General features: G+C 38.8%; 1 protein-coding gene across 2 annotated transcripts in view; it reads right to left on the minus strand.

Annotated features, from left to right (window-relative positions):
- The window catches only part of RELN (reelin), a 293,768-nt gene that overhangs the window by 200,129 nt on the left and 67,286 nt on the right, over positions 1 to 26,353 (minus strand). For both annotated transcript variants that reach the window (XM_083821372.1, XM_083821373.1), the window contains exon 3: positions 12,393 to 12,528. In XM_083821372.1, the coding sequence (XP_083677498.1) occupies positions 12,393 to 12,528 (136 nt within the window). The remainder of the gene's footprint in view (positions 1 to 12,392; positions 12,529 to 26,353) is intronic.

Raw genomic sequence — 26,353 nt, forward strand, 5'->3', positions numbered from 1 at the left:
GTTCATTGATGTTATTTATAGAGGATTGAGCATTGCTTTCCTTCCACTGTTTTAAGAGAATGAACCTTTCTAACTGTACATATCAAAGCACTCCCAAATGCTATCAGATATGGCCCTCTGATTAAAATGCACTTCAAATATGTATTTCTTAACTTTAATGTCTTCTGGAGATGTCAGTTTCTCTTATAATTTTGGCAGTCTGACAAATTTGAGGGAAGTTTCCCAGTACCTCACATGCTGTCACAGCATCTTCAAAATGTCTTTAGAGCTCTTCCATTATATTTTGTGTAAAGAAAAACTTTTAACTCATCTTTGCAGCAGCTGCTAATGAAGACCTGCAGCCTTTTTTTTTTTTTAAATTGATATAGAGAGAATGACAAATATTTTAAATAGCCATTAAACAGCACTGTCAATGGTGTTTTACAAAATTTCTATAGAAACATACAGCACATCCACTTTAATATCAAGTGAGTTAATTTTAATCAATGATACCAAAGTGAAAAGCAAATGAATTCTTAATAGCAAGAAACTTTACAAAAATAGGAGCTAACACAAAACCTCCTTGCTGCATTTTTCACGTTATATTATTGGGAACTACTACTATCTTGAAAAAATTGAAAGGAAAACATGAGTACTTTAAAGACTTATGGACCAATTTACAACACATAATAGGATTAGGAAAGAAGGGTGAGATTGTTTAACGTTCATGTTATTCCATGTTATTGTAAATTTATTTTAACAAGTGTTAAATTAATTCAAAAGTTATCATCATAGAATTCAGGGTTATTTTTTAACCACTGAATACAAGACTGGAGACATTATGGGTGTCCTTGTCTCACTTTTACAACCTTTTTTGTTTGACTTGTAGGTTTTAATGTGCATCATAACACCTCTCATCTAGCAGTAAGAAATTCTCTGGGGAACACTTGCAGAAAATAGGACATTGAGTCCATAATTAAAGTAATCTCTTCCCAGGCAGATGCTTCAGTTGGCTCTGTTATCACATATTACAAAAGGCATCTTGAGGCCTATAAAATGTGCAGCAAATGGCTTTGGAGATGAGAAACAGCAATTTTTCATCTAATTTTGATCCATAGACATGTAAGTACTGTATTGCTACTTTTTGGTATGGAGCCAAATAACTATTGTGGTTGTTCAAATAAGCTTGGCAGTAACCAAAATTAAAGAGTACTCCAGCTTTTATCCTCAGTCAGGAAAGCCTTTTTCTAACCATCTTTGCACTTAGCAAATAAGCATGCCATCTCAAATGTGCGTGTTAATGCCTACATCTGGATTTAGAAGAAAGGCTTTATGCAGCTTAACTCACCATACACATTCTTTCTATATATGCTTGTTAAAATTGTCGTTCAAATTATGGCCCTAACATCTTCACTGTTTTGCAAAGCAGTCTGTGATATTGATTGGAAATGTTTCTACTGTTTATCTTTTGTATTTTAGGACATTTAGGACATAGCTCTTTGAATGCATAAGTAGGTTCTGCAAAGTAATTTGTTCATATCAGTTATAATCCTTTGCATAAACACTAATGCTGATAGGAGCTGCGTGAGCTTTTTCAAGCATGTTTTTGGTCACTGACTGCAACTGATGTGTCATATGTGAGCAAAGATTTGACCTCAATCTAGTGAAGTATTTGAAAAAAAGAGATTGACTTTCTTCCATTATTCATTTCTTCAGACTTGCAATTTTAAACTCTTTCCTGCTTGGGTGGGAAATCACAGAGATTGATAGAGAGTTGCTTACTGTTTTGTCACAGAAAATGTCTCAAGTAAATGTACATCTTAGGCTAAACAGCTTATACTGAGCTAAGAGGGTTATTAAGAAGGGTGCAGGATAACATGTTACATTTCTGTTAAGAACTAAAGGATCCAAGCCATTCGAGAGGATAAAGGAAAACAATGCCTTGTTAGAAAAACACTTTCATAAAGCTATGGTGGTATTATATTTGTATAATACCTGTTACGAGAACAGCCATTAGGCAGTAACAACAGCCAGCAAATGGCATCTAAAATGCTTCAATTATTTCCTCCTAAAAAGATATTTATTTTTATTTGAATTAGTGCAGCATCTCCAAGCCTTCTCCTAGGTGATTGCTCTTCTATATCACAATAGAATGGAACACAGATCTCGCTGTGAGCTGCTACCATGATGACCTTGTATGATGACATCCTTATGATCTCCACCACTGCAACATCACTATGTCATCATTACAAGAGCAGGTGCCTTGCTGGATACCTGCCTGAGACTTCTGCCCCTGCAATTGAGCTGCTGCCCTTCAGGAAATGTTGAGCAGCTGATGTGCCAAGTTTACCTCAACCAAAATATCTTGTTGTGGTGCTCATATGGAAATGGATGCACCATTTATTAATTCTGATAGTTAATGTTGTGCACCTCTCTTGAAGATTATTTTTTATACTTTCACACTGGTCTGAAATTTTCAAAATATTGTTGTATAGGTTAGCAATAAACACCCTTTAAAATCTAATGGCTCTCTCATCACACAAGATGGATCTGTGTGGGCTACTACTACCTAAAGAGACCGTGCGGTCATGGTGAAGGAGGGAGGGTGGTCGCATAGAGTTGGCTGTATGTATCTGAAGATGCTGGTGATAGTGCCACCATTTATCAAGGGCATTGCCAAAAAGGGTATATTTCAGGCCATAAGAGAAAAGGAGACAAGACAGACATGCTGCAAGGGATTCAGGAGTGAGAGACTCCAAGTTTTTCAGAGGACAAGTGGTGCAAGAAAGTGGAGAAAAAGGGAGAGAGCTAACTATCAAAAGATTATTTTTCAAACTTCTTTAAGGTAAAGAATGGAAGAAAAATGAAGCAAGGGAATAAGTATTTATTATTTCATTTACCTCTTAATATTTTCTCTTTTACGTACCAAATAATGATAGTGTTAAAAACTTCTGCAAGCCTTGGGGTTCTCTTGACCTCAAGAATCTTTAGCTCCAGAAGACGGTTCATATAGACCACAATATGATCATATACAGACCACTGCTTATAAGCAATGTTTGTAAAAAGAAATGGTAATCTGAATGGCATCAAAAAATTAACTCTCATTTCTGAGTACTGTTAAAAAAAAAAAAAAAAAAAAAACAGATACCATCAAAATTTTCCTAGGGCAGTTCCATCCTGGTGACATTTGTATAATGTAGACATTGAGGTTATAACAGAATTATATTTTATAATTTATTCTATGATAGTTTATATATAATACTATTCTATAACAATTTATAATTTATAATTATAAACGAATTCTATTTCATTCTATAACCTTAGATAAGTATTATCTAATTATTAACAACAGATTTGAGCTTCTCAAACTGAGATGGCATGGACACACCCTATTGTTAAGTACAGTTTAAAAAATTATTATGAAAGATTGTCAAAATAAATATGACAGAGTGCACTCTGTCAGGTAATTTGAGGTCATGGTCATTTTAAATACTCAAACCCAAATTTTCTCAGCATATGAGCACCAGAATTTGATACAATATTTTGGTATCTTCAAGTATAAGTTTTTGTTTTTTTTTTTAAAAAACAACTTCTGTTACATTTAGATGTGAGAAGAATATCTTACCATAGAAAAAGGCAGAAAGAACATTTTTTTTCTTGTCATATTGGGTTGTAGTTAACTTCCCTCAAAGTTTTCACATTTCAAATATATGTGTATCTTCATATATATATGCATATACATATAAGGTCTTATTATATTACTGCACTGCTACATAGTATTTTGTAAGTTACCCTGTTAGAGTTCATCAAAAGAAACACAGAGAGAAAAGTCAAGCTTGTGTGAACTGAGAATAAGGGCAGAGCATCCTTATACGTTCTCTGCTGTGTACACAAACAAAGCCTAATTTCAACAAGTAATCTGAAGACATGAATTAAACAAAAAATACAAAAAATATTGCCTGTGGTTTTGCTGACAGCCTGTACATGCACGATTGCTCTGCTGGATCAAGGCCAGTGCTCAGCATCCTGCGGTATTGAGTTCTTCACAAAATTATTTAGTAATAGTCCCTTGCAAGAAGTCAAGTGCTTCCCAAAGAGTTGTAAAGACAATGCCCTTATCTCAAACTCATTTATGCACTGGACAGTTCTTGTATTATCCACTCAAGAGACAGCACTGAAATTATCAGACTCTCTCAGTCAACCAGGGGGACATTCCAGAGCTACAAAGGTCTTCCACATGGACACAATGTCTGGTTGTACAGGCTTGTCAGCAGTACTGAAATTTAGCTTTCCAAAAAAAAACCAAAAAACAAATAAAACAAACAAACAAAAAATCATCTCTGCCCTTGGCTGTATTAGGGATTTTATATACTATTAGTTCACCCCTAAAGAATGGTTCTATGAGTGTTAACAACTCATTCTTCACATAGCCAACATTTCCAGAAGAATTCACAAAAAATATTTCATGCTGATTTCATTAAACATATTTCTTCTGCAATCTCATTTTAGAAGGTTTGTTATCAATCAATTATTAGCAGTCAAAAGATGTTTCACTCAATTCATCTGCTACAGAGGAAAGCCTACCAGTAGAGGCAAACTGTTGGAGTGTGTGTAATACATTTTATATTCCAGTCATGTTTTCAAAATTAAAGCATCTTGGGAAAAAGGGAAGACAAAGCATCTCTTTGAATGAAACAAAGATTTATGTTCTTGATGAACTAAAATATGCTCTGAAAAATAACCCTGAGGTTAAATTTCAGAGAGAGCAAAACAAAGTTCAAGAGAGAATTCTAAACACAATTAATGATAACTGTACTGTGGATTGTGAGTTGATGGTCTCATGCACAAAAATAATGGGTACATTGCACAGAAAGGGAAAAAAGTAAAATCTAATCTCTGCTTCTAGAATTGCCAAATGAATATTTGTAAGAAGGGAAGAAATTCTCATAGTGATTGTTTTATTATTTAGATAATAGCAGTAGAAAATGAATTTCATTTTCTTTCATGCAGGAGGTGCCAGAGTCCTATATGGAACCATGCCAAAATCTTAACAGAGTAGCCAAAGGCTATATTGAGCTGCCTTCTGCTATCATACATTACAAGTATGTGATATATTAAATTTGTATCATACAAATAAAAGAAACCATCCTAATATTGTATCATCTTGCAGTTTCTATTCTGGCACTACACAATGTTGATGAAAGTAGCATTTCATGCTTTTTGCTCATCTTTTGAACCGAGTCCAACTAACTTATCAATAGAATTTTCATGTGCTTTTCTTTTTTAATACATGTTCACATACCCATTCTTCCTGTCTTTGTTGGTTCTGTTTCTCTTGCACCTACACAGCATGAGGAGCCTAAAATAGCAAATGGCCATTTATCTACAAGCTTGGAGAAAATGTTAAACATTGAACATCTCTCTCATTTTCATGGGCTTTTAGTAGTATTACCAGCTACCTGAGGGGACATTAGACAATAAAATTTACTTCCAAGGGAAAAGAAAAAAATTGCAAGATTTTATGAACTTTACAAGGTTGTCTTTTTTTATTCATACTCTTCAGCAGTTTTCAACTGTTGAGCAACCAACTTGTTAGAGATATCTTGACATGTACCAAAATACTGACTGTTGAGGATGATGAAGATAAAGAATTCATTTTTCATGATGTGGCAGGGGGTGCTTATGCTTAGGCAGCTGAGTCTGTGTTGGTGGGATACAGATCCAGCCTGAAAAACTTAGGTCCCGGTAGAAAGATGAACATGGGAATTAGGTAGCTAGTGATCCATTAAAGTCAGTAGAGACCTAGGACTTGATTCAGCCGCTTAAACATGTCTGAAATAATTCGAGATGTCCTAAGGAAACTATTAGAGCTAGAGAGACCTTCTAGACCTGCAGGTACCTCCCTGTAAATGTAAAATTAGATGTCAGACTGTACATGTCTGTGGTTCTGTAACTGGCCCAATCAAGAGAATTACAGATACATAATTCACTCATAGATACATACCCAGAGATATCTGTGTATGCTATCTAAAGTTGAAAATCCAAAAATCCCTTTGAAGAATTGAAAATATGCGCAATCAGGTTCCATTGTCCCTCATGGTGTTCCTCCTTTGCTTTGAACACTTTTGAATATTCCCTCATCACAGTACACTAGTGTTAGAGTGTAACAACGTTTCTGAAAATACACAGAATTCCTCCCTGGTCTTCTCTGTTTGCTTTATCACCACATAAAATAAGAAAAAGTGAGACACAACTAATAGACAAGCTACATCTAATTCTGCACAATCGGTTGAGTCTACGTTCCTTGGGGTCATACTCAGAAGAGCCACAGCAATTCCATGTACGGTGTTTGATTTCACTGGAAAATTAACAAACACAGAAGATGAAGGAGGTAATCTGGGCACCACATCAAAATGGGACATGAGCAGAGCCAAGATCTGAATCAAACATTGGCTTGTGATTTTCAGAATGTTACACATAATGCTGATTGACAGTACTACAATGCCTCTTCCCAGGGAAGTGGAAAACCTAGTGAAGAAGCAATTTTTCTTCATGGTTTCACTAAACTGGCACACCAGAAGGAACAATTACTGACTTTTTTTTTCCCTTTTTTTTTTTTTTTTTTCCGCAAGGCGTAAGTTATAAGCAATATGGAAAAATAAAACGGCTGCAACACTGGGCTAGTGTTAGATATACCCTGACCACAAAAAATGACTGTCTGTTACCTGATGCCCATACAACCCTTGTCTTAGGCAGAGTTCACACCAATACCAAAAAAATTGGTAATAAATACCCTGCTTCGCTCTTACCTTGCAATAAACAGTAGGAAGAGAAAGGTAGCACAGGACTGAAGCAGGGAGCTGATGCTTCACAGAATGCCAGAGCCAAGGCTGTCTATATATTATGGTGTCCATGTGCTTTACAGCACACTCTTTAACTGACTGCAAAGATTACAATTCATAGTGACAAGCAGGATGCTATGAACAACAATTTATTTCTTTGTACTATTCTGGTTCAGAACTTGAGGAATAAAAACCTATATGATCATATAATTGAGAGTTGAGTAACTACGTATAAATACAAGAGACTTAAGGGACCTTAGTTCTGATATTTGCTATCTTCTCTTAGCATTTTTAACACTTGTGTGTATTATCTTTGTATGTAGAGCAAACATAACCATCTACTTAATCTTGAAGTTATACTTCTGCATTTCCTTCTTTTGAGGTTGGGTGGTTGTTTTGTTTTTTAATTGTTTTGCTTTGTTTTGTTTTTATCAAGTGAAAAAAATAGCAAATACTGTCTTAAATGACAGTTTAGCAAAGTGGTTTACCAGGAGAATGTGGTTCCTTCAGAAAATATATCCTTTTCCCACCCTGGTTAGAGGACTAATATAGCAGACCATGTAATCTTCTTGGTTTTTTATACAATATTTCCACAATTCTTATCATGGGTTTTCTATAAATGTTTTAAATAGGTAACCAAGACTCTCAATCACAGTCTTTATGTTCTGCACGATATTTCAAGTTCATATGTTGACACAGTTGCCAGCTCCTAGAAACAGGCTTAAACACATGGGCAAGAAAAGACCAGCTTGGGAATAGAGCACTTAAAATTTCCCAGAAAGGAGTTGTATCATTAGGTGATTGTGTGAAAAGACATACTCACACTGAAAAACACATCTCCTTTCTTGCAAGTTTCTTCCAAGTTTCTTTTAATAGCTCAACTGCCTGGCTCAACACTGACTTTCAAACTTTGCCCAGGAGCTGTGCTGGGAACCAGTTGCTCCTGCTTTAGAAGTGATGTGCCAGTGTCCTGACTCAGCAACCATAGCTCTCTTACCCTCATCTGCAAACCGATGTAAAAAAAATACTTATTTTCCAAAGTAATTTCTATAGCGACCTATTCTATTTAATATAGTAGTTGGAACTTCTGTAATAAACCATGCTGATGCTCAAAACATAGTATGTTTTTGAAATTTAGGTCAGCTTTATCACTTTTACAAACTAGAAAGTTAAGCTGTCTACAAATGTATGGTCTTAACAACCTAAGATGTAATGCTAAGTATTACCCTGCTTAGCAGCCATTATCGTCCCCATGGCAGGCTGAGGTTTAACTAGGTTAGTGTGAGCTTAGAGCAGAAATTACAAACAGTGAAACCTAGCTGAAGGCCTGTGATGATTATGTTTTACAAATTTTCATGCAATCAGAAGAATAATTTATTAGCATGAAGGAGGACCTGCTTTTATTTTTTATTTATTTTTCGGTGGTAAGCAGTGATTACAGATTCTGGCAATTTACTTAAGAGGTCTTGGTGTTCAAGGTCTCCTAAGACCTGTTTAAAGGAATCCTAAATTACTGCTAGGAAAACTGTTTTGCAACAAAAGATGCATTTTAGCTTTCATTTCCTAAGTTCATCTTGAATTATCAGTGCTGAAAAAAATACTAAAGAATTGCACTCAGACATCCGGCAGGGGCAGCAGCAGCTTTCTATTTTTCTTTTAGAAGGGTATTTTACAGAAGAATGCTTCCAAGTATTCATACGTTAGCCATAATAAGGTATTTGGACCAACAACAACAATAAAAAAAAGTGAGACTGAGAAGCAATTTGCATGTGATCAAGGTAAAAACAATACCCATTGCCTGATTTTGCACAGAAGCATGTTGGTTCCAGCAGCCTTCCCCCACAGAGCACAGGGCTCTACACCATCCCTCGCCCTGGTGACATCAGGGAAAGGACTTGCTGAGGGACACGTTGTGCCAAAGATAAATGCCGGACTCCGTCAGGCACCATTACCATCAGACCTGGCAGTAGCACAGAAGTAACTGGACTACATCACACTGCACAGATGAGGAATCTTCCAAGGGGAGGAAAGAAACCAAGTGCTTTGCTGCAAGCTGCTGTATGAGGAGTGAATCCCCGTTTCCTGCAACCTTGCATCTCCCATCTCCACGAATAAGGACATCTTCCATGCCGGAGCCCCAAGTGCATTCCCAATTCCCACCATCCCAGAGGGGTGACAGCTTCACCAGCCCTCCTTCCCCACAGCAGCAACAACACCTTGGGTGTCGAAGGCTGCCTGTGTTAGTAAACGCCATGTAGCCAGGAGCCACCCTCCTCAGCCATGTGTTGGGAACGTGTGGTGGGTTGGTAGCTGGTAACTTCCAAATTTAGGCCAGGAAAATTTCCGGCATTTTATAGGCAATCATGCTGCAGCAGGCAGGACTGCTGCTGAGAATACCCAAAATTGCTGGTAGAAATTCTCTATCCATTTGCTGTTATCAAGAAACTAAGTATATTGATATCCCAACCACTTTGTCACCTTTGTTTAGTTACTGATGGATATAAGAACTATGGAGGGAGCTGGCTGGCAGCATGACCACAGAGGTATCATTTCTTAGGGGTTCATTCTGTTTCAGGACTGAGCTCTAGAAGCACCAAAAAGCATAGATGAAGGAAACAGGATTTTTCCCCATGACATCTACGGGTTTATAACTACCCTGTAGGGATTAAGTTTTTCTTTCACACTGATATGACAAAGTGTAACCTTCAGTTTCTATCAAGTTACTTGAGATTATCACAGAGTGAAGCAATAGAAATCTGTTATATCTGTTTTAACAACTAAATGTGGCCTTGTTATTCCTATTCCCAGGCCTTTTCATTTAGACATGTTAGCAATAAATATGCTCCTAACAGACTGTTGTAAAAAGAAAAGGAGAAATAAGATAGAAATAATAGCCAAGGCTGAATAATATAAATGAGAAATTGCACTTCAATACATTATTCAGAAAACAGAAGATGGCAAAAAAATCCCAGCTCTACCCTTTCCTCACCTGAAACTCAGTCGTGAAGTGTAGGATACCCATCTGCATTGGAAGTGATAGGAGAGAATGATTTCACTGACATTAACTTATGCATGAATGACCCTAACTTGAGCCCTGAGCATTTCAGCTTTTCTGCCTGCATGTCCATGCCCGCAGAGGATGCCAGAGCAGGTCAATAGCAAGTGCACTTAATAAAAGCTGGTCGTGCAGTGGCCTGGGGAGATTCGCATGGTGACCTTTGTCTATTTTCTCCTGAGAAGTGTCCAGGGATAAGTGTCAACATGGCAAAACTTGCACCACCAGTGCTGGCACTAATTAATAACCTTATTATCCATCCCAAGAGAGGCCAAAGACTAATGAGCTGATCTGAATCACTGACGCATTGGCAGCAGCATAGGAAGATCTTACCTCTGTTGTGCTGTTTACAGAGTCCATAAATTATCATTCAGGTACCTCTGTGAATACTATTATTTATATTAAATTTAAACAAAATATTTAGTTAGTGTCAAGTGTTAAAAAGTCTTTTTAAATTAATTTGCTGCAGAGGAGCAAGTGGCAGAGAACAAGGCAGGGTCAAATCTAAAGTCACGAAGTCAGAGAAATTTGTAAGGCAACTGCAGCCAAGTCCTGCAACCAAGTGAATCCTGGAGGAAACACCACCATCAGGGAGGCTAAGCCTTTCTTTTCTTGTCTGAATTCATCCTTCAGGACACCATACTGATATAAACTGCATTGCTTTGCTGACACAAAAGGACAAACGGGTATCACGGAGCACCCCTATGGGTGCCTCTGAGACCAACAGACCCCCAGGCCAGTGGCTCTGGGAGTGGCCTGGTGCCAGGCCGGTTGCCACAGGAGCAGGCCGCTCAGCCCTGCCAGGGCAAGGACAGGAAGATTTGATGTCTCTGCACCCAGACTGCTGGCATACTTATGCTTACATCCACGCTGCAGAGTCAGGGATGAATTCAGATTTCTTCTGTGTGTGTTCTATATACCGCAGCATGACCAAAAACTTTACCAACATGGTACAAAACCCACCACTAATGAGGTGCTAATACACATCATGGATTAAACAAGCAGTTGGATTTCCGAAACAGTTCAGTGCTGACCTAACTCTGTTTCCACTGAGGCCAGTGATGAACCTTCCACTGATTTCAAGATAGGTAAGAAATTACTCCCTCAGAAAATGTCCCTTTAATTTCATTTAAATGCGAATCATCAGTCACAACACTATTTGTACTTCTACAGAGCTATCCATCAGCTCTTCTTCAACAACGACAAACAGAACATGGACAAAAACATCAGTCACAGGAAAATGAATGGCTGTTTACAAACTGACCTCAAAACTTGCAATGGAGGGTCACATAAATAAATATATTCACAGTCACTATGCAAGATAGGACCAACAACTATTTCTTGAATATGCAGGAAAACAACAACAACAACAACAACAACAACAAAAGAGAAAGAAAGGGAGTAAGCAAGAGTATGCAGAAAAAAATGTACAGCTCATCTCATTTTCCTCAGGCACCTCAAAGAACAAAATTTAGCTGCTACTCTGTGCTCAGCAAAAGAAATTGTGTATTCGGAGAGAAATTAAAGGAAGCATAAAATTTACAGAATTTTCACAGGAAAAGAAAAAAAATCATATCTCACAGATTTCTTGAAGGTATGTGCAACTAGTTTGTGAGGGTAACATTTCTGACTGAATTTTTCAAACCAGTGACAGTATTTCCTCAGATATTTCCTCAAATTTGACTTGTGTCAAATAGTGAATGGGAATCTTAAATGCCATAAACAGCTTCTCTGGTATATTCTAAAAGTGAATGAGAAACAAACACATTTTCAAAAGTCTGTTACCACTCATCAGAACTATTTTTCCCCAATTTATCATTTAGGTATTTAGACATTTAGAAGAAAAAAAAAGAGCTAGAAAAGAGCAAGGAAAAAAAAAAAGTCTTGGCACTCTCATTGCAGCTAATATACTGTTACAGAATAGGCAAAACCATGCAATAGGTAGGAAAGGGGAATATCAAGGAAACGGATCAGCTGATCACCAGGTACTGTGTTCACTATCAGCAACGTATACCCTCGGAGAATTAAGTCTCTCACTTCTTACTTTTTACAACACGTTAAAAAATAAAACAACTTGCTTATGTGGGACACTTATCTGCAGTGGGACGCTTCCCAGTACAGATAGAAAGGAAGGAATACTGACTCAGAGAAAGATTCACTGGGAAATAGAGGGCAGTCACCGAAACACACAGAAGGTGACAAATTCTGAAATGCTGCAACTGTTTACTTCTCTAACTAGGAAGCACTCTGGCTTTTTGTCTGTGAACGGGTTAAGCTTAAAATATTTTCTACTTTAAACTCTATTCCAGGTATACTTTTTTATCTCAAATATAATCTACCAAAAATTTTGGGAGAAATAATTAGAAAATACTTTAAGTAAAATGTAATTCTACGTGAAAATATGTATTCTAATAATTCATAATAAGCTGTGTATTTTTTGGCACTTAATAAGGTACTAAATCATCATATGATAACTTAGGTCTTTAAAATGAGTTACCGAAAATCAGGATACATACATGAAGTTCACGCAGCCCGTCCCCGCAGGTGGAGCAATCCAAACAAAACTGAGGTTGGTGGTTGGGAGATGGCTCACATGTGATGCAACCACACTGCACATGAACTGATTTCCAAACTGGTGGTCAGACATAATTCCTACAAGAAAGGCACAGGGGAGATAAAAAGTAACGTGTTAATGGCACATTGCAAGGTGCTAACAGACAGAGTAGTACATCTACCATGTGTTTCATCATGGCGATATGAAAGGAGAAAAGCCAAGGGAATGCCATGAAGTAATTAGAATCAATGCCAATGAAAACATTGGAGCTGGCCTTTGCTGGAGCCAAGGCTGACTTTGGCTCCATGTATTTACTATCATTATTCCTCATGAGACCAATACCAGAGGAATTATTTGCATTTTTAAGGGAGGGAGCTGGATCACAGCTGCTGTAAATCAATGTTACTCCACTAAATCATTTACACACATTACAGATCTAAAAAGAAATTAAATCTGAAGGAAAAATCTTATATTTTAATAAGAAAAATGAAGCTAATAGAGAAAGGTGTTATCTTTTAGTACATAGGCACGTCTACTTAAAAAAAAAAAAAGATAAGCCTTTGTTTCGTGAACTCCTCTGATCTGAAATAAAAGCAGCAACCTTTAACAGCTTCACCAGTATATATTCCTTTGAATTTTTTTTGAATCAGCCTCTAATATATGGATGAATGTAAATGTCTTCTATTAATCACCCTCTCTGGAATTCACTCCAGTTCATCAGTAGATAAAAGAACTGTATTTTTTCTCTCTTTCTCTCTCACACACACACACACCAAAAGAAAAGAAAAGAAACAAGAAAAAAAAAAACACACAAAAACAAATACACACACACACGATATCTGACATCATTCTTGTCCCCAGTTGGAGCCCTTCTGTAATTTCCTCCAAATCAGTGCAAACTTGGTTGTTTGTTTAATACCCCCAGGTTTAAAGTAAGGCAATCTTACTTAGAGTGGATTACTACACCTTTAATCCTAGCACATTAAACAATAACTGTTGAAACTATTCTTTAGAAGGCACTTAACAAAAGGAAATGCCTTGTTCCCAGTTACTTCAAATATTGAACCTTCAGGGAATAGCTACATGGGCTAAAACATTGCTAATAGGATCAGAGGGAAAGCAGATGGTAGCAGGTACCTCCATGCTCAAAAAGGTCACTGTTAGCTGTTACGTGGCTGTGTCTCAGAAAGTTTATGCTGGTTGGTATTTCTTACAGTTCCTTGCTGCAATTCAAAAAACAACAGATAAATAAACCTTATCTCTGCGTCTCAGAATCCTCAACAATTGTTTTTGACAGCAGTTCTTCTGAAATGTGAACCCAACAGTTTCTCTTAAACCCTCACTGACCCAAAGGCTGAAGGAGTTTGCAAGCAAGAGACTTTCACCACGGAGACGGATGGCTCCTTTCAGCTGCAAACACACTGCTCCTCCTGTTCCTCCCCAGGGGCTGCCAAGCCAGCAGAGACGGAGCTGCCTCAGAAGGAAATCACTGAGCATTTTACAGATCAAAAGCAACATCTGAAATCCCACTCAGGGACTAGTGAGGACCGAACTATATTAAATTCTAAACTGGTTTCAATTATGGTGGAGAAATGAAGGCACAGTGAGTTTAAGTAATCTGTCCCTGGAACGACAGGAGGCGTGGGTGATGGCAGTGATGCCTGTATCTTTTACAAATGACCACAACCCTCTCATTCACAGTTTTTCAATTAGTTCCCCACTGAAGCATACACATAAAGTCTTCCATCATACAGGTGGTTACACTGCTCAGCTCAAATTCCCAGGCAGTGGAATCACAAAATCATAGAATGGTTTGTGTTGGAAGGGACCATAAACAGTCATGGCCATCTCTTGTTAGCCTGTACTGATATTTAAGTTTTCATTTGCTTTCCTTGTCTGGTTTGGGGGAGTGGCACTAACATCCTCAAAGAAATCTGCCTGACTGGTGCCCTGGAGTCTATCCAGCAGCTGCATGCAGAGATTCCTCCAAAATTATGCCCAGAGAAGTCCCTTGCAGGGTGAGTGTTATTTAGGGACCTGCTTTGATTTGCTGAGGGTGCAAGATGGCATCTCTGCTTCTTTTGCAAAACTGTGGTTCTCATCCCTCTCTCTTTGAAGTTTGGGCTGAAACCAGTGGCTTCAGTGATGTGGGACTGGCTCTCCAGAACTATGATGTGGGGTACCAGCTCACCCATATCAGCATCACGGCCACATAACAGGAAACAGAGCAAGCTACAGGCTTTAGCAGGTTAATTAAATAACAGAGGCTGTCTGGGGAGAAACAGGAACAGCCCCTCAGTTTGAAGAAATTCCCCTTACTCCAGAGCCAGACAATATGAGGCAGGACAAAGACTGCCCTACCCACATCCCGCAGCCGGGGGACAGGCACAGCAGCTTGGGAAATGTGACCACTTCCCTCCTTGGCAGCAACTTGTGAGTTAATGAATTCCCTAGGTTTCAAGGCAGTAGGCTGCAAAAATGTGTCTAATACATCAAACACTTACAACATCTGTGGAGAATTTCTTTTCCCTTTGATTTACAGTTTATGAAAAGAGCTTTGCAGCGACTAGAATAAATACTAAACAATGAAAAAAAAAAACTCATTCAAATTTTTTAGGAAAAAAATCAATGAATTGCAGAAAGAATAATCAAAATTCCAGATTTATCATTTTATCACCTTTTTATAATAATACTTTATTAATAATTTGTCATGATCATTTTTACAACAAAAACAACCACCCCTCATCTGCTGGACCTTTATGGGGTATGTCAACTCCATTTTGGAGTTCAATATCTTCAGAACATTTCACAAAACTGAAGCACTGAAACTTCTCTGAATGACACAGTGATGTTTAAAAAACCTTAGTATAACTTTCTGAGGCTTAAAACTAAAGGATTCATGCTGAAAATGTGAACATAAAACTAATAAAAATGTCAAATATGGAACAATGTAAATGATACTAAGAACTCATGAAAATAAAGAAGAAAAAAATATTTCCCCCTCTTGCTACCAGCCTTCTTTCATTGCCCTGCTATGGAAAGCAACACTTCTCCATCCCCCTCCAAACAGGCAGGCTGCTTCCCAGACTGAGTGCTTGTTCCAAAATCTAAGGACAAATGTCAAACAAGGTTCTTCTATAAAAAAATAAAGTGAGTACAAGACAAACCTGATTATACAGCAGCTCTCATAACAAAAGTGTGTCTTGTATATACCTCAGACAGCTTCAAAGGCAGAGCATGCCTTATTTTAAGGTATTTGGCTCAGGTCCACATTGTCCTACGGGCAACTCCTGGCATGTTGTGTTGACCAGTGCAACTATACCCATTCAAGACTAGTGTTATAAAAAAATAATAAAAGTAAAGTAAAAATAAAAAGTAATAGTCTTAAGGTAACATTTTAAGATCTGTCTTTATAAAACTCAATAAACACTCGTGGAAATAATCAGGTGTTGCCATGTCACTCAATACAGAAATATTCAAAGGCTTGTGACAGTTACACATCCACAGATCTAAAACATACTGCATGCAAAGACACTGTTAGCATCTCTCTGAATGCCTTTGCCCTTGTTTTTTACAATGTGCACTCATCATACTGAGGTGTCTCAGACATTTGCACTCTCCGGCCTCTCCATCTCCTTTTCAGAGCCTTTAGGAATCCCAGTAAAATCATTCAAACCCCAGACATGCTTTGTACCTGCAAACACTGCTGGGAGAGGAACTAGACATGCTCAGGCCCTCTCAAGATTTAACTCAGCAGCTGTTTTTCATTGCATAAACTTTTTAAAATGTGCTCAGCCCTATTCAATCCATTATTTGTAGTCACTGAATGAAAAGGCTTCTACATGAAGAGGTAGATTTCAAGAGGTAGATTAAATGCAAGAAATCTAGAGATGGACAAAACCTTTTGAATGGAAAATCTTATGTAAAGTAAGGTGACAAATACATTGCCTCAATGTTTGTCCATGAAAAATTATTGTATTTCTAATCACAGTCATTAGTATGGGTGTTGGTGCTAATTCAGGGAACTATTTTGCCTCTTTCATAAATTGGCATACAGGAAGGTGAACGAGATATGAAGATGCTGTTTTAGTGGTCAATAAATGTCTGAGCACAAGGGCAATTCCTCAGCTCTTTAATTCTTTAACCTTGGTGAGTATCTTTCCAAAAAGGGGAGGAAAAGAAGATAGGAACTATTCCCTCAGCTGGACCACTGGAAGTCAAAAGATAATCTTTTCTCCTGGCAAGGCTTGGGAGTCATCCAGTATTGCAGAAAAATACAGTAAAACTCACATCCTTTTTTGCTTTCTAAGTCTGAGAAATGTTAATCTGTAATAGTCCTTACTTACATGTGGTAACTACATAATATTTCTTATTAAAAAACGGTTCCCTAAACCGAAAATTTATACAAGTAGCTCATCTGCATGTCACAGTCCTTGGCAGATCCTGCATCCATGCTAAGTCTCAGTGGACTTTCCAGCACTGAACCGGATGGTAGGTAGCCTACCACTTCTTATTTATTATGTTAATCGCAGATGAGAGTAACAGAGACAGTTAATGTTAAATACAGGAGTAAGATGAATGACTACATTTTGGTTTTGCTGCCTCCAAATGGATTATCTGCTACACATTTCCATTTCCAAAATTCTGCGTAAGAGTGACAGCAAAATGCCAAACATAAAATGTTGATGAAATACTGAGAAAATAAAGCTGTAAGTGCCAAATTAGCCCAGGATCTTTCAGTAGCCATTCCTTAGTAATAGATAATTTGAGCTAAAAACAGACATCTTTGAGGGAAAACCAAGTGTCTCTCCACGTAATCTGGCGAGCAAAAGAATTCTGTGTTGCAGTTGGGCAGGGAGCTCTCAAGACCTGAATATACAGAAACCCATGTGCAGGCCCCAAGGAAACTTTTAGGCTAAAATCTGTGCCCTGAATGTATATAGACACCAAGTGCATTTTACAGCTGCTGGAGCTGCAGCTGTCAGACTACATTTCCAGAGTGAGGCACCTCCCTTTCTCCTAGGACTGTTTGGATGTTTAAATGACCTTTCTGATCCTTACCCACAAATAATGGGTAAAAATATAATATGTGTTTTCCCTGAGTGCTATAGCAAGATCAACAATCTGCATTAAGAAGGCCTATCGAGGGTAAAGAAATATCTGGAGTTAGCAACTATCCTGTTGTTTCTAAAGCATGAATACAAATGTACAATTATTAGTTTATTTTGTGATCTGTACTCAGATAGCCAGTTGTAGGCAGCTGAATTATCCATATAAATTCCTTCAAAATGAGTAAAGATGCAGAATCTGGCCCTAAGTGAACTCACCTAGCTAAAATATGAAGCTACTGATTGATTTTTTTCAGAATGATTTCCTTCTGCTTCACAGGAAAAACACATCTCGTTTGATAGAAAGTAACAGACTGCTAAAGCACTTGGTGGCCTTTGTGATCAATTAAGGGTCAGGATGATCTGATAAATTATTAAGTAGTACAAAGAAAGAAAAGACCAGCAACTGTGAGATATAGGCTTCCACCTTCATCTTTCTCGAAGTCATGAGTTTGTTTCACTATTATTATTTCTGTTTCATTAGTAAATAATAGATTATTTCAGCTTATGCCATGTTGGGGAAAATACCATCCACAGACTAGGAAGAAGAGTAGAAAAAGAATGAATAACCATATAGCAACTCAATAAAATCTGTCACTAAATTCCTTAACTCTTTTTGTGGTCAGGAGCCAAGTAGATACTGAAAGCAGCAATCTGACCCCCCTTGGGGTGCTGCTGTGCTGAAATGGATAGGGATGGATGTATTTATTTTATAACATTTTGCTACCCATATAAATTTGAATTTGTTTTCTTTATAGTTCTGAAAACAACATTTTACTACAACTTTGCATTTGAATTACATCCACAGTTTGGGATCCAGGTCAGAACCATATGAGTGCTAGCAAGATGTTCACGTTTTTTGAATACTTCCTGAAGCGAGCGCTTCACTAGATGCACAGATTTGCAAGAATGAACCCCTAACGTACAGATCTATAATTTGTATTTTTTTCCAAAAACGAGAATATTTTTTATTCTTATATTTTTAAGAATATACTGTAATTTTTATTTTTATTTAATCTGTCTTTTAATGTTCTACTTTTAAGGGACTGTTAAAACTTTTGAGCAGCCTTTTGTTGGAAGCCACTTAGAGGCATAATACATCTCAGGGATTTATGAGTGCCTGTTTCATTAAATGTAACGGGAGTTGCACATATGGAAATTCTGGTGTATGGGGAGGAGAATATCCCCTTTCATTTGCATAATTCCCCAAGATGCTGAATGAGCCCCTTGTGTAACATGCGATAGGCTGGGTGAGGCAGAGGAGTGGGGGTGGTGAGACCCTGCTCTGCAGCCTCTTGGTGGCTTTGGGGTGGCGCTGGCAGGAGGGAGGAGAGGACAATTCACAGCTGAAGTCTAAGTGCTCCACAGAGAGCAACACAGCACTAAGTGCTCCAAGGCAAGTAGATTTAGTAACAGTAAACATGGACCAGCAGTAATATAAATAGAAAATGCTAATAAGCTTCTGTGTTGCTGAAATATTGAGAAAGAAAAAGCTGTTTTCAAAGGCTTGAGCCAAAATCTATTTTAAATGTTCACTAACAGCCCTAGCATGTTTTATAATAGTAACTTTGGTATTTTTCTTTATAGAAGCCTGTTAGGCTGATACCTTCATTCTGTACTAGATTTTTATAGGTCTATTTTAGCAATGTATTACACTTTACCCTCTTGCAGAAAAGCAGCTGTCCCTGCTTTGCATTCACTTTGTTTTTAATTCGTTTTGTATTTGGCTCGTGAATGTCTCATCCATATGAACAACTCTTGTACAACTTCCCCAAACTGTTGCACTGTTGTGAGTCTTTCCACTTCACAAACCTCAGTATGAGTCCCATGAGCCAAGCATTAGACACATGCTTGATAAGTTTTGTATCGGTGACCAGTGTGACAAAGGGCCACCGTGCCATTGTGTCAGACATTGACTCCCATAAGAGGGAGTCTCTGAGGGCCCTTGCTCTGAGGGCCAGCAGTAGCCACATCCGTCTTTACAGCAGTGACAATTTATGAAGGCAGCATTGGAGCCTCTGAAGTGCCCCGAATTTGCCTTGGTAGAGGTGAAACTGCGAACAGGCAGAACCACACTGACCTTCTCCCTTAGGCAGAGCCACGCACTGACCAAACCTCCCTGCTCATCGGCTGAAGTGACATCCGATGAGACAAGAAGTGCAACAGCTAGAAGACAACTACACGTCTCGATGACAATGTAACTGCCCAACACTCCTTTATATTTGCTATTTCTATTGTAGCAAATTCCTCTGCTGAATCATTATGTTAAATTGGCCGATGATTAAGTGCTGTTAAAAATCACACAATCTAATCTTGCGATTTACCATAAAATATTAATAATTCTTAAATTGCTGCTAAATCATAGTTGTATAAAATCTATTTGTGACACTCATATAAATCCTGATTAGATCTGTAATGCATCCTTTGCAAGGCAGTAGCTTCCAGAACAGAAATATTAATCAAGCTTCACCCCAGACTTCAGCTGTGCTGGGCCGAGTGGCTTGCGTACGGACAGCACCCGTTCTCTGGTTAGGCTGTCATTGGTGACACCTCCCAGGATCCTGTTTGCTCTTCTATAGCCTAGTGTGACTAATTGGGATAATGGCTTCAAGATTTTGCTTACAAAACCCTAAGTTTCATTTAGATTTATTTTTAATGAACTTAATAGTTGCTAGCGGCCGTTTGCATTGTAACTTGTTTCCTCCTTTTTGATCCTTTGCCCACAGACATCTTCTGCATTTGCCCACATTACCATCACCGTCTCAGTTACTGAAGGATGCACTCGGTGCCCGTATCTTCTTTGCTCTTGCACTGTTCCCAGTTACATGTTCTATCTCTGTTATTGACATAAGTGGCAAACTCTGATGTTTTAAAATTGGTAGTTTCCACCTAAGCAAATTATGTCAGTCAAACCAATCAATAGGGATATATATGTAATGAAACCGGAGGGACCTCCATGGAAATCTTTTTCCAGATGCAGAATTTATCATTTACAGACACCACTTCTTGTTTTGGAGTGATGCTATTATGCAAATTATTCTGTCCTATTCCACAACTCTTTATTGCAGATAGCTGAAAGTCAGCTTGTAAATACCCAAGGGGCATAGGAACCACAGCATGTCCCTCACCAGCAGCACCTGCTGCATCTCCAAGGAATGGGGCAAAGCTCCTTGCATACACTTCCTTCACTTATATCAACGTTAGTTGTTCGTGGTTAAAATCACCCTTTCTGAAGTGTTACTGACTGAGCACACACTGTAAAGAGCTCAGAGCTGTGATTAGCAGATAAACTGAATTACAGCAGTGCTGTTTGCTGACAAGGCGCTCTTTCCACCCAGAGCCACAGACCTGGAGGTGCTCCAGGTTCCCATTCCCCTCCCTCCTGAAGGCTGGGCTAGCAGCTGGGCAAAGATTGCATGCTGGAGTGACAGATCCACATGGGAAAAGCTGGCTATGGCAATGGCAGAATATGGTTTTATCTTCCCACATGTAAACATGACCAGCCGCTACAACATGCACAATTTGTAAATACCAGTCACAGCATCTGCAGCACTGTGTAAAGTGAAACATTTTGCATGGAGCAGGATGAGGTGACAAATGCATTTAACTGAGTAGTTCAGCAATGAGTCAGGAGCACTGCTTTGCCTTTTTGAGAGGTGCAGAAAGAGTTGCGAATGTCTTAAGATTCGTAACTGTAAAAATTAAAACTATACACAAAGCTGCTTAAGGTGCACCACGGTCATTCCCAGACTCTGTAAAGAGGTAAGGGGAGCTGAGAAACCACCAAACAAGGTGGGGAAGAGGTCAGGGATAAGTATGGGGGGGACAGAGGAAATGGTTTTGTGGGTTGAATGGAGGAATTTCAATGAAAATTGCCAATCCCCAGTTCTTTCTTTGAAACTCTGCTGAGATTCAACACCGCTGGCTAAAAAGCACCAGTATCACTGGCCATATCATGCTAACCAGTGGATGGGAGCACAGTTCTCTACACTGCATGTGTGTTCCATAAACATACTGATATTAGCCAAAAACTGCTGGGTTCTCCTCTGTATAACCACAAATCTATTACAGGCAGTGTTTAAGCAGTGTAACAAAGGAGCAGGTCTCTGCTCTGCCCTCCCCTTTGTGCAGCACCAAGACAGCCTCCCCCAGTCTTTAGTTTTGAGGACACTGGGAAGGGCTCCCTGGGCAGCGGGGTCACACAGCAAAGCTCTCTGGGGCAGGGGGACTGCTGGAGACCCTGGCAGCTTGCACAGCTTCGAGCAGCAATTAGTGTGACCCCTCCGAGCTGGAGATGCTTGGGAACTGCAAAGCACCCGAGTGTGGCAAAGCAAATGCATTTCTGCATTTTGCAACCCACCTCCTGGCTGTGCAGTGTCACCTCACTGTCACCAGGGCAGTGCACGGGGAGAACATCTTTTGGAAGGGGCAGGAGTGTTGATGCTCAGCTACTCTGAAAGGCTGGAGTTTGAAAGTGTTTTCCTGCTACACACTTCTCCCACTTTCTTTCATACCAGAAATATCAGCTATGATTTGCAGATTCCTGTGGTACTTTTACAAATAAAGAAAAAATCCCTATCTAAGAACACCCAAATAATTGTTTTAATGCTTTCTGCATTGTTAATATCATTTTCTATGATGATTACAGGACAAAACAGAAAACTGAAACTGAATGACTGCAAAATCTGGTTATTGTTTCCCTTTCCCTTGTGAAACAGGCAATAGTTTATTTCCCTCCTGTTCAGTCTTACAACTGCTGTGACCCCTCTCTTTGTCACTTTATGCTGCATCTCCCCCAGCTACCCAGCACCACACTATAACGTTGAGAGTATTGCACTGGGCAGTCACTAAAGCAAAGAGCAGCATGCCCAGCACCCTGAATGTCCACAGGACCAGCAGAATGGTGCCCATTAAGAAGAAAACTCCTCAGAGTACATGCTACAGGCTAATAAACATGAACAGTAGCAGAATTTCAAGAGAACAAAACCCAAACACAAAACTTTACACAGAAAACCAAGCAAGAATAATCACAGCCAGAAAGCCCAGAGGGAGAACAAATTATTTTACTCGTTCATTTGCATATTACTACTTTTAACTCTAGTGAGAAAAAAATCACTAGTGAGAACAAATCTGGTGCAATGCCCCTCAGCCATATGGTATATATTAAGACATACATGCCACAGACAGAAAATTGTAACATCGTGCTTTTATTTCTATCTGACAACACACACTGTCAGTTAAGAGTAGAAAGAAAGCAAATAAAATAATTCTGCATTTTATTCCTCTGCCTGGAAATTACTTCTTCTAGACAAAATACTGTCAATCGCAAATAGGCAAGAGTACTTCCAGATCAGATGTGACCATTGCAAATAAAAGAGGGCTACCAAGTAGAGTAAGCCTCTTGTAAGCTATCACTCAATGTAAACAATAATTTTGGGGAAAAAAAAACACTGCTGTTCTTGAAGTCTTTGTCCTCGACAGAGCACTTTATGAATAAATCTCAAAGGATAATCTTCTGCAGTCATTTCATGTTCAAGTGAGGATCTTAAAATACTGCACAGGGTGTGTGCTGACTGAGCATGATGGCTGGAGCCAGTTGTGTCCCCAGAGCTGTGCAGGCTGCCCCTTCCCAGCCACAGCCCCTTCAGCAGCCAGAGAGGGATGGCAGTCCTGCTGGCAGCCATCCACAGACCTCATTATTTTGTGCCTCAGATTTCCTTTCCATCAGCCAAAGATCTCTCTGAACCTGTGGGTTAGCTCAGTACTGGTCAGGCAACAGGCTCATGGGTACAGCCATTACCTGTGCCTACTCTTTATGGAAGCCAAGACGTATTGTAAGAAACCTTAAGGAAATAAATTTGAAACCAGTGAACTATATTCACATCTGGAGACTGGTCAATGTTCATATGATAGCAGCTAATACCACACTGTGTGTGAGAATAAAGTGTGCTACAGAAACAGGGTGCAGGAGCTACACATCCTCCAAATCACTCTGTGGCTTTGCTGGCAAGAAGAAACCTTCAGCCAGTGCTCTGGGAATGTGAGGACAAAGACAAGCAAGTGATCACCTCTAAGAGGTCTGGGTGACCTTTCAAGATCTGGGACAGAACCAGGAAAAAACTCTTAGACTGTGAAATGCAGGGCTCAGTGGGAGCGGTGCACCCAGGGTGATCCTGATGCCTTGGTCTGCGAACCAGACATTTGAATTTAGACTTAAAATGTGATTCAGTTCTATGAATGAATGCTCAGCTGAAAACCTGTCTGTTTGAGCAAACAAACCCCACCGGGACTGTAGTAGGATAGATGCTCCAAGATTTTACTGCAGTTTTAGAAAGGGTTTAAAAAATACTGTAAGGCAAAGTAACACACCAGAGACTTACACTAGGGAGCAGCAATCCCATTAACATATAAAGAGAAGGCTAAAAATATGAAGATCAAGACACAGTGCTGCTCTTTGACCTGCTAGTCTGCCCATAGCTAGAAAAATAGCCCAAAGAGCTGCAGCCCTGCATTGAAGTTCCCCTCTTTATTATTGTTTTTCAAATAATGAAATCAACGGCAAAGTGTTGGTACAAAGGGAGAAAATTAACTCTCAATCTCTAGGTCTCAACTACATTTTTATCCTGTTGAAGGCAGATTAAAGGTTCAGAAAATGAGCAGGTTTTCTAATTTCCATTAATTTCAGCCCTGCCATGTATGCTAATTGAGTATTTTTTCTTGCTAGAACTTCCAGATACTTTGAATGTCTCACACTGTAGCATCAGCTTTCATAAATATCAGTGCTTCTTCACACATACATGTTCTCTGTTCTAACACACAGACTTTTGTGTGGCACACAGGGATGGTGGAAAACACCTATGAATTTATGAATAGAGTTAGCACTTCTGGAACTAGTATATAACCAAGAGGATGTTTCTGGTAAATAATATTCTTGCCAAATCTGAATAGATTAGGGAGTTTCCAGCTGATGTACAAATAAACGTGGGCCAAACATGATAGATAATTTGGTCTGGAAAAATGAGGCAACCTAGAGCCTGCTAACAGGGTATTTCATATTTCCTTCAGTGCAGTGGCCAAGACATTATTGTACAAGAACACTATATTGAATAAACTGTGCTGCTTGGAAATACTTAAACCTAATTTCACATGGATGAATGCAAATAGAGACAGAGCTGTTCTGGAGTGAGCTGAAGATAGCACTGTGGTGGCCTCCTGAAGAAGCTGCTTGATGTCTAGAGATGAACAAAGACTTCTAGGAGACAGGAATGCCCCCATGTCCCACTTCTCAAGGAGGTTCCCTTCCAGGAGGGGAGGTTTTGGCACCCACCTCAGGGTACCTAGGGGTGGCCAACAGGGATATTCACCAGTGAGATGCTCCAAGCCTCGTGCAGGCTGCCCCATGGCCTGGCCTCTGTTCTCCCATCAGTGCCTAAGCACACATCTTGGGGGGCATTTTACAGCACTTGATGTTCCCTTTAATAACTACTTTTTAATTGCTAATTCAAAGTAGAGCAATTCTGGCAATTACAATTATGCTGTACCTTTTCCCCTTGGTTAGGATAGTTTTCAGACCAGTGGAACATGTAAATTTGAATATCCTCAGACAGAGGAAAAAAAATGACTTAATATCCCATGTCCTTGTTGACCACTTTAGCCACTGAGACCTTGTTTAGAAAGGAGATATTCCTACAGACAGTGAGTTCAGAGAGTGATGTAGCTGCCTTTCCATCAGCTGGCAGGAAGGTAACTCTTCTTTTGGGGCTGAATGAAAGAGAAAAAGCAAAACAAAACAACAACAACAAAAACACCATAAAATCTCAGCTCAGCACAAAACACTATTATTATTATTTTTTTTTTAATTTGGTAAGAAACTTGGAAAATAAAATTGTTTTTCAGGTATCCTTACTAGTTACTATCAGCTATTTCAGAAAAATCAGAAAATGTAGGAAAGTACCAATGGTCGTATTGGCAAGTAAATATACACTGGTCATAGAAAACTAATCATGTAGGTTTGCACAGTCCAGTCCAATTGGCATGTTGTAATTTATACCCTATACTCTGTAAGAGTAGGGATTTTCTCTGCCAGAAAAGCAAATGACTTGTTCATCCTTTCATTTGAGATCACCAAATATCAATTCTAAATGTGATGTACAGCTGTTCACATCTCCCAATGACTTCATTTTGTAACATTTTCTTGGTAGAACATTTGTGATTGCTAATTGGGTCTGTAATGAATTTGATACAATCTATGCTTATAACACTGCCTAGTCTTTATTCTGCAGTTTATCTCAATGAATCGCCATATTTCACTTTGAAATCATTTTCAGAATTGGTTTTCCAACTATCTTTCCTGCAAATATTTTGAACTACCAACGGTGCACAACTAGAACTGCAGGTTGTACTGGCAACGTATCAAAAGCTCAAGGGCTGCTGGTACTCTACGGCATAGCAAAGAAAACAGAAAACACAAAATGTATTTTTGTAGTCAAGGGGTAAGAATAATAATGGAAAGATTGAAAACATCATGTCTTCTGCCTTTTGAATGCTTCTGTTTTCCTTGCTCCTTCTTAAATGATATATTTAAAGATATATATATATATATTTTTTAATAGTAAATTAAAGGAAATAAAGCATTTTATCACATGTAAGTACACACTATATGAGCGAAGCCCAGAGCTGTTAAATCCATACCAGCAACTTCTAACAGTTGAACTAACTATCTTACCATCATGTCTGGCTATGCTGAAATCACTCCTGTGAATAATTAGGCTCACACAGACAACTTCAAATTAGCTTTCACCTACTTAGGTCAGCT

The sequence above is a fragment of the Anser anser genome (genome assembly GCF_964211835.1).
Source record: "Anser anser genome assembly, chromosome: 1".
Taxonomy (NCBI): domain Eukaryota; kingdom Metazoa; phylum Chordata; class Aves; order Anseriformes; family Anatidae; genus Anser; species Anser anser.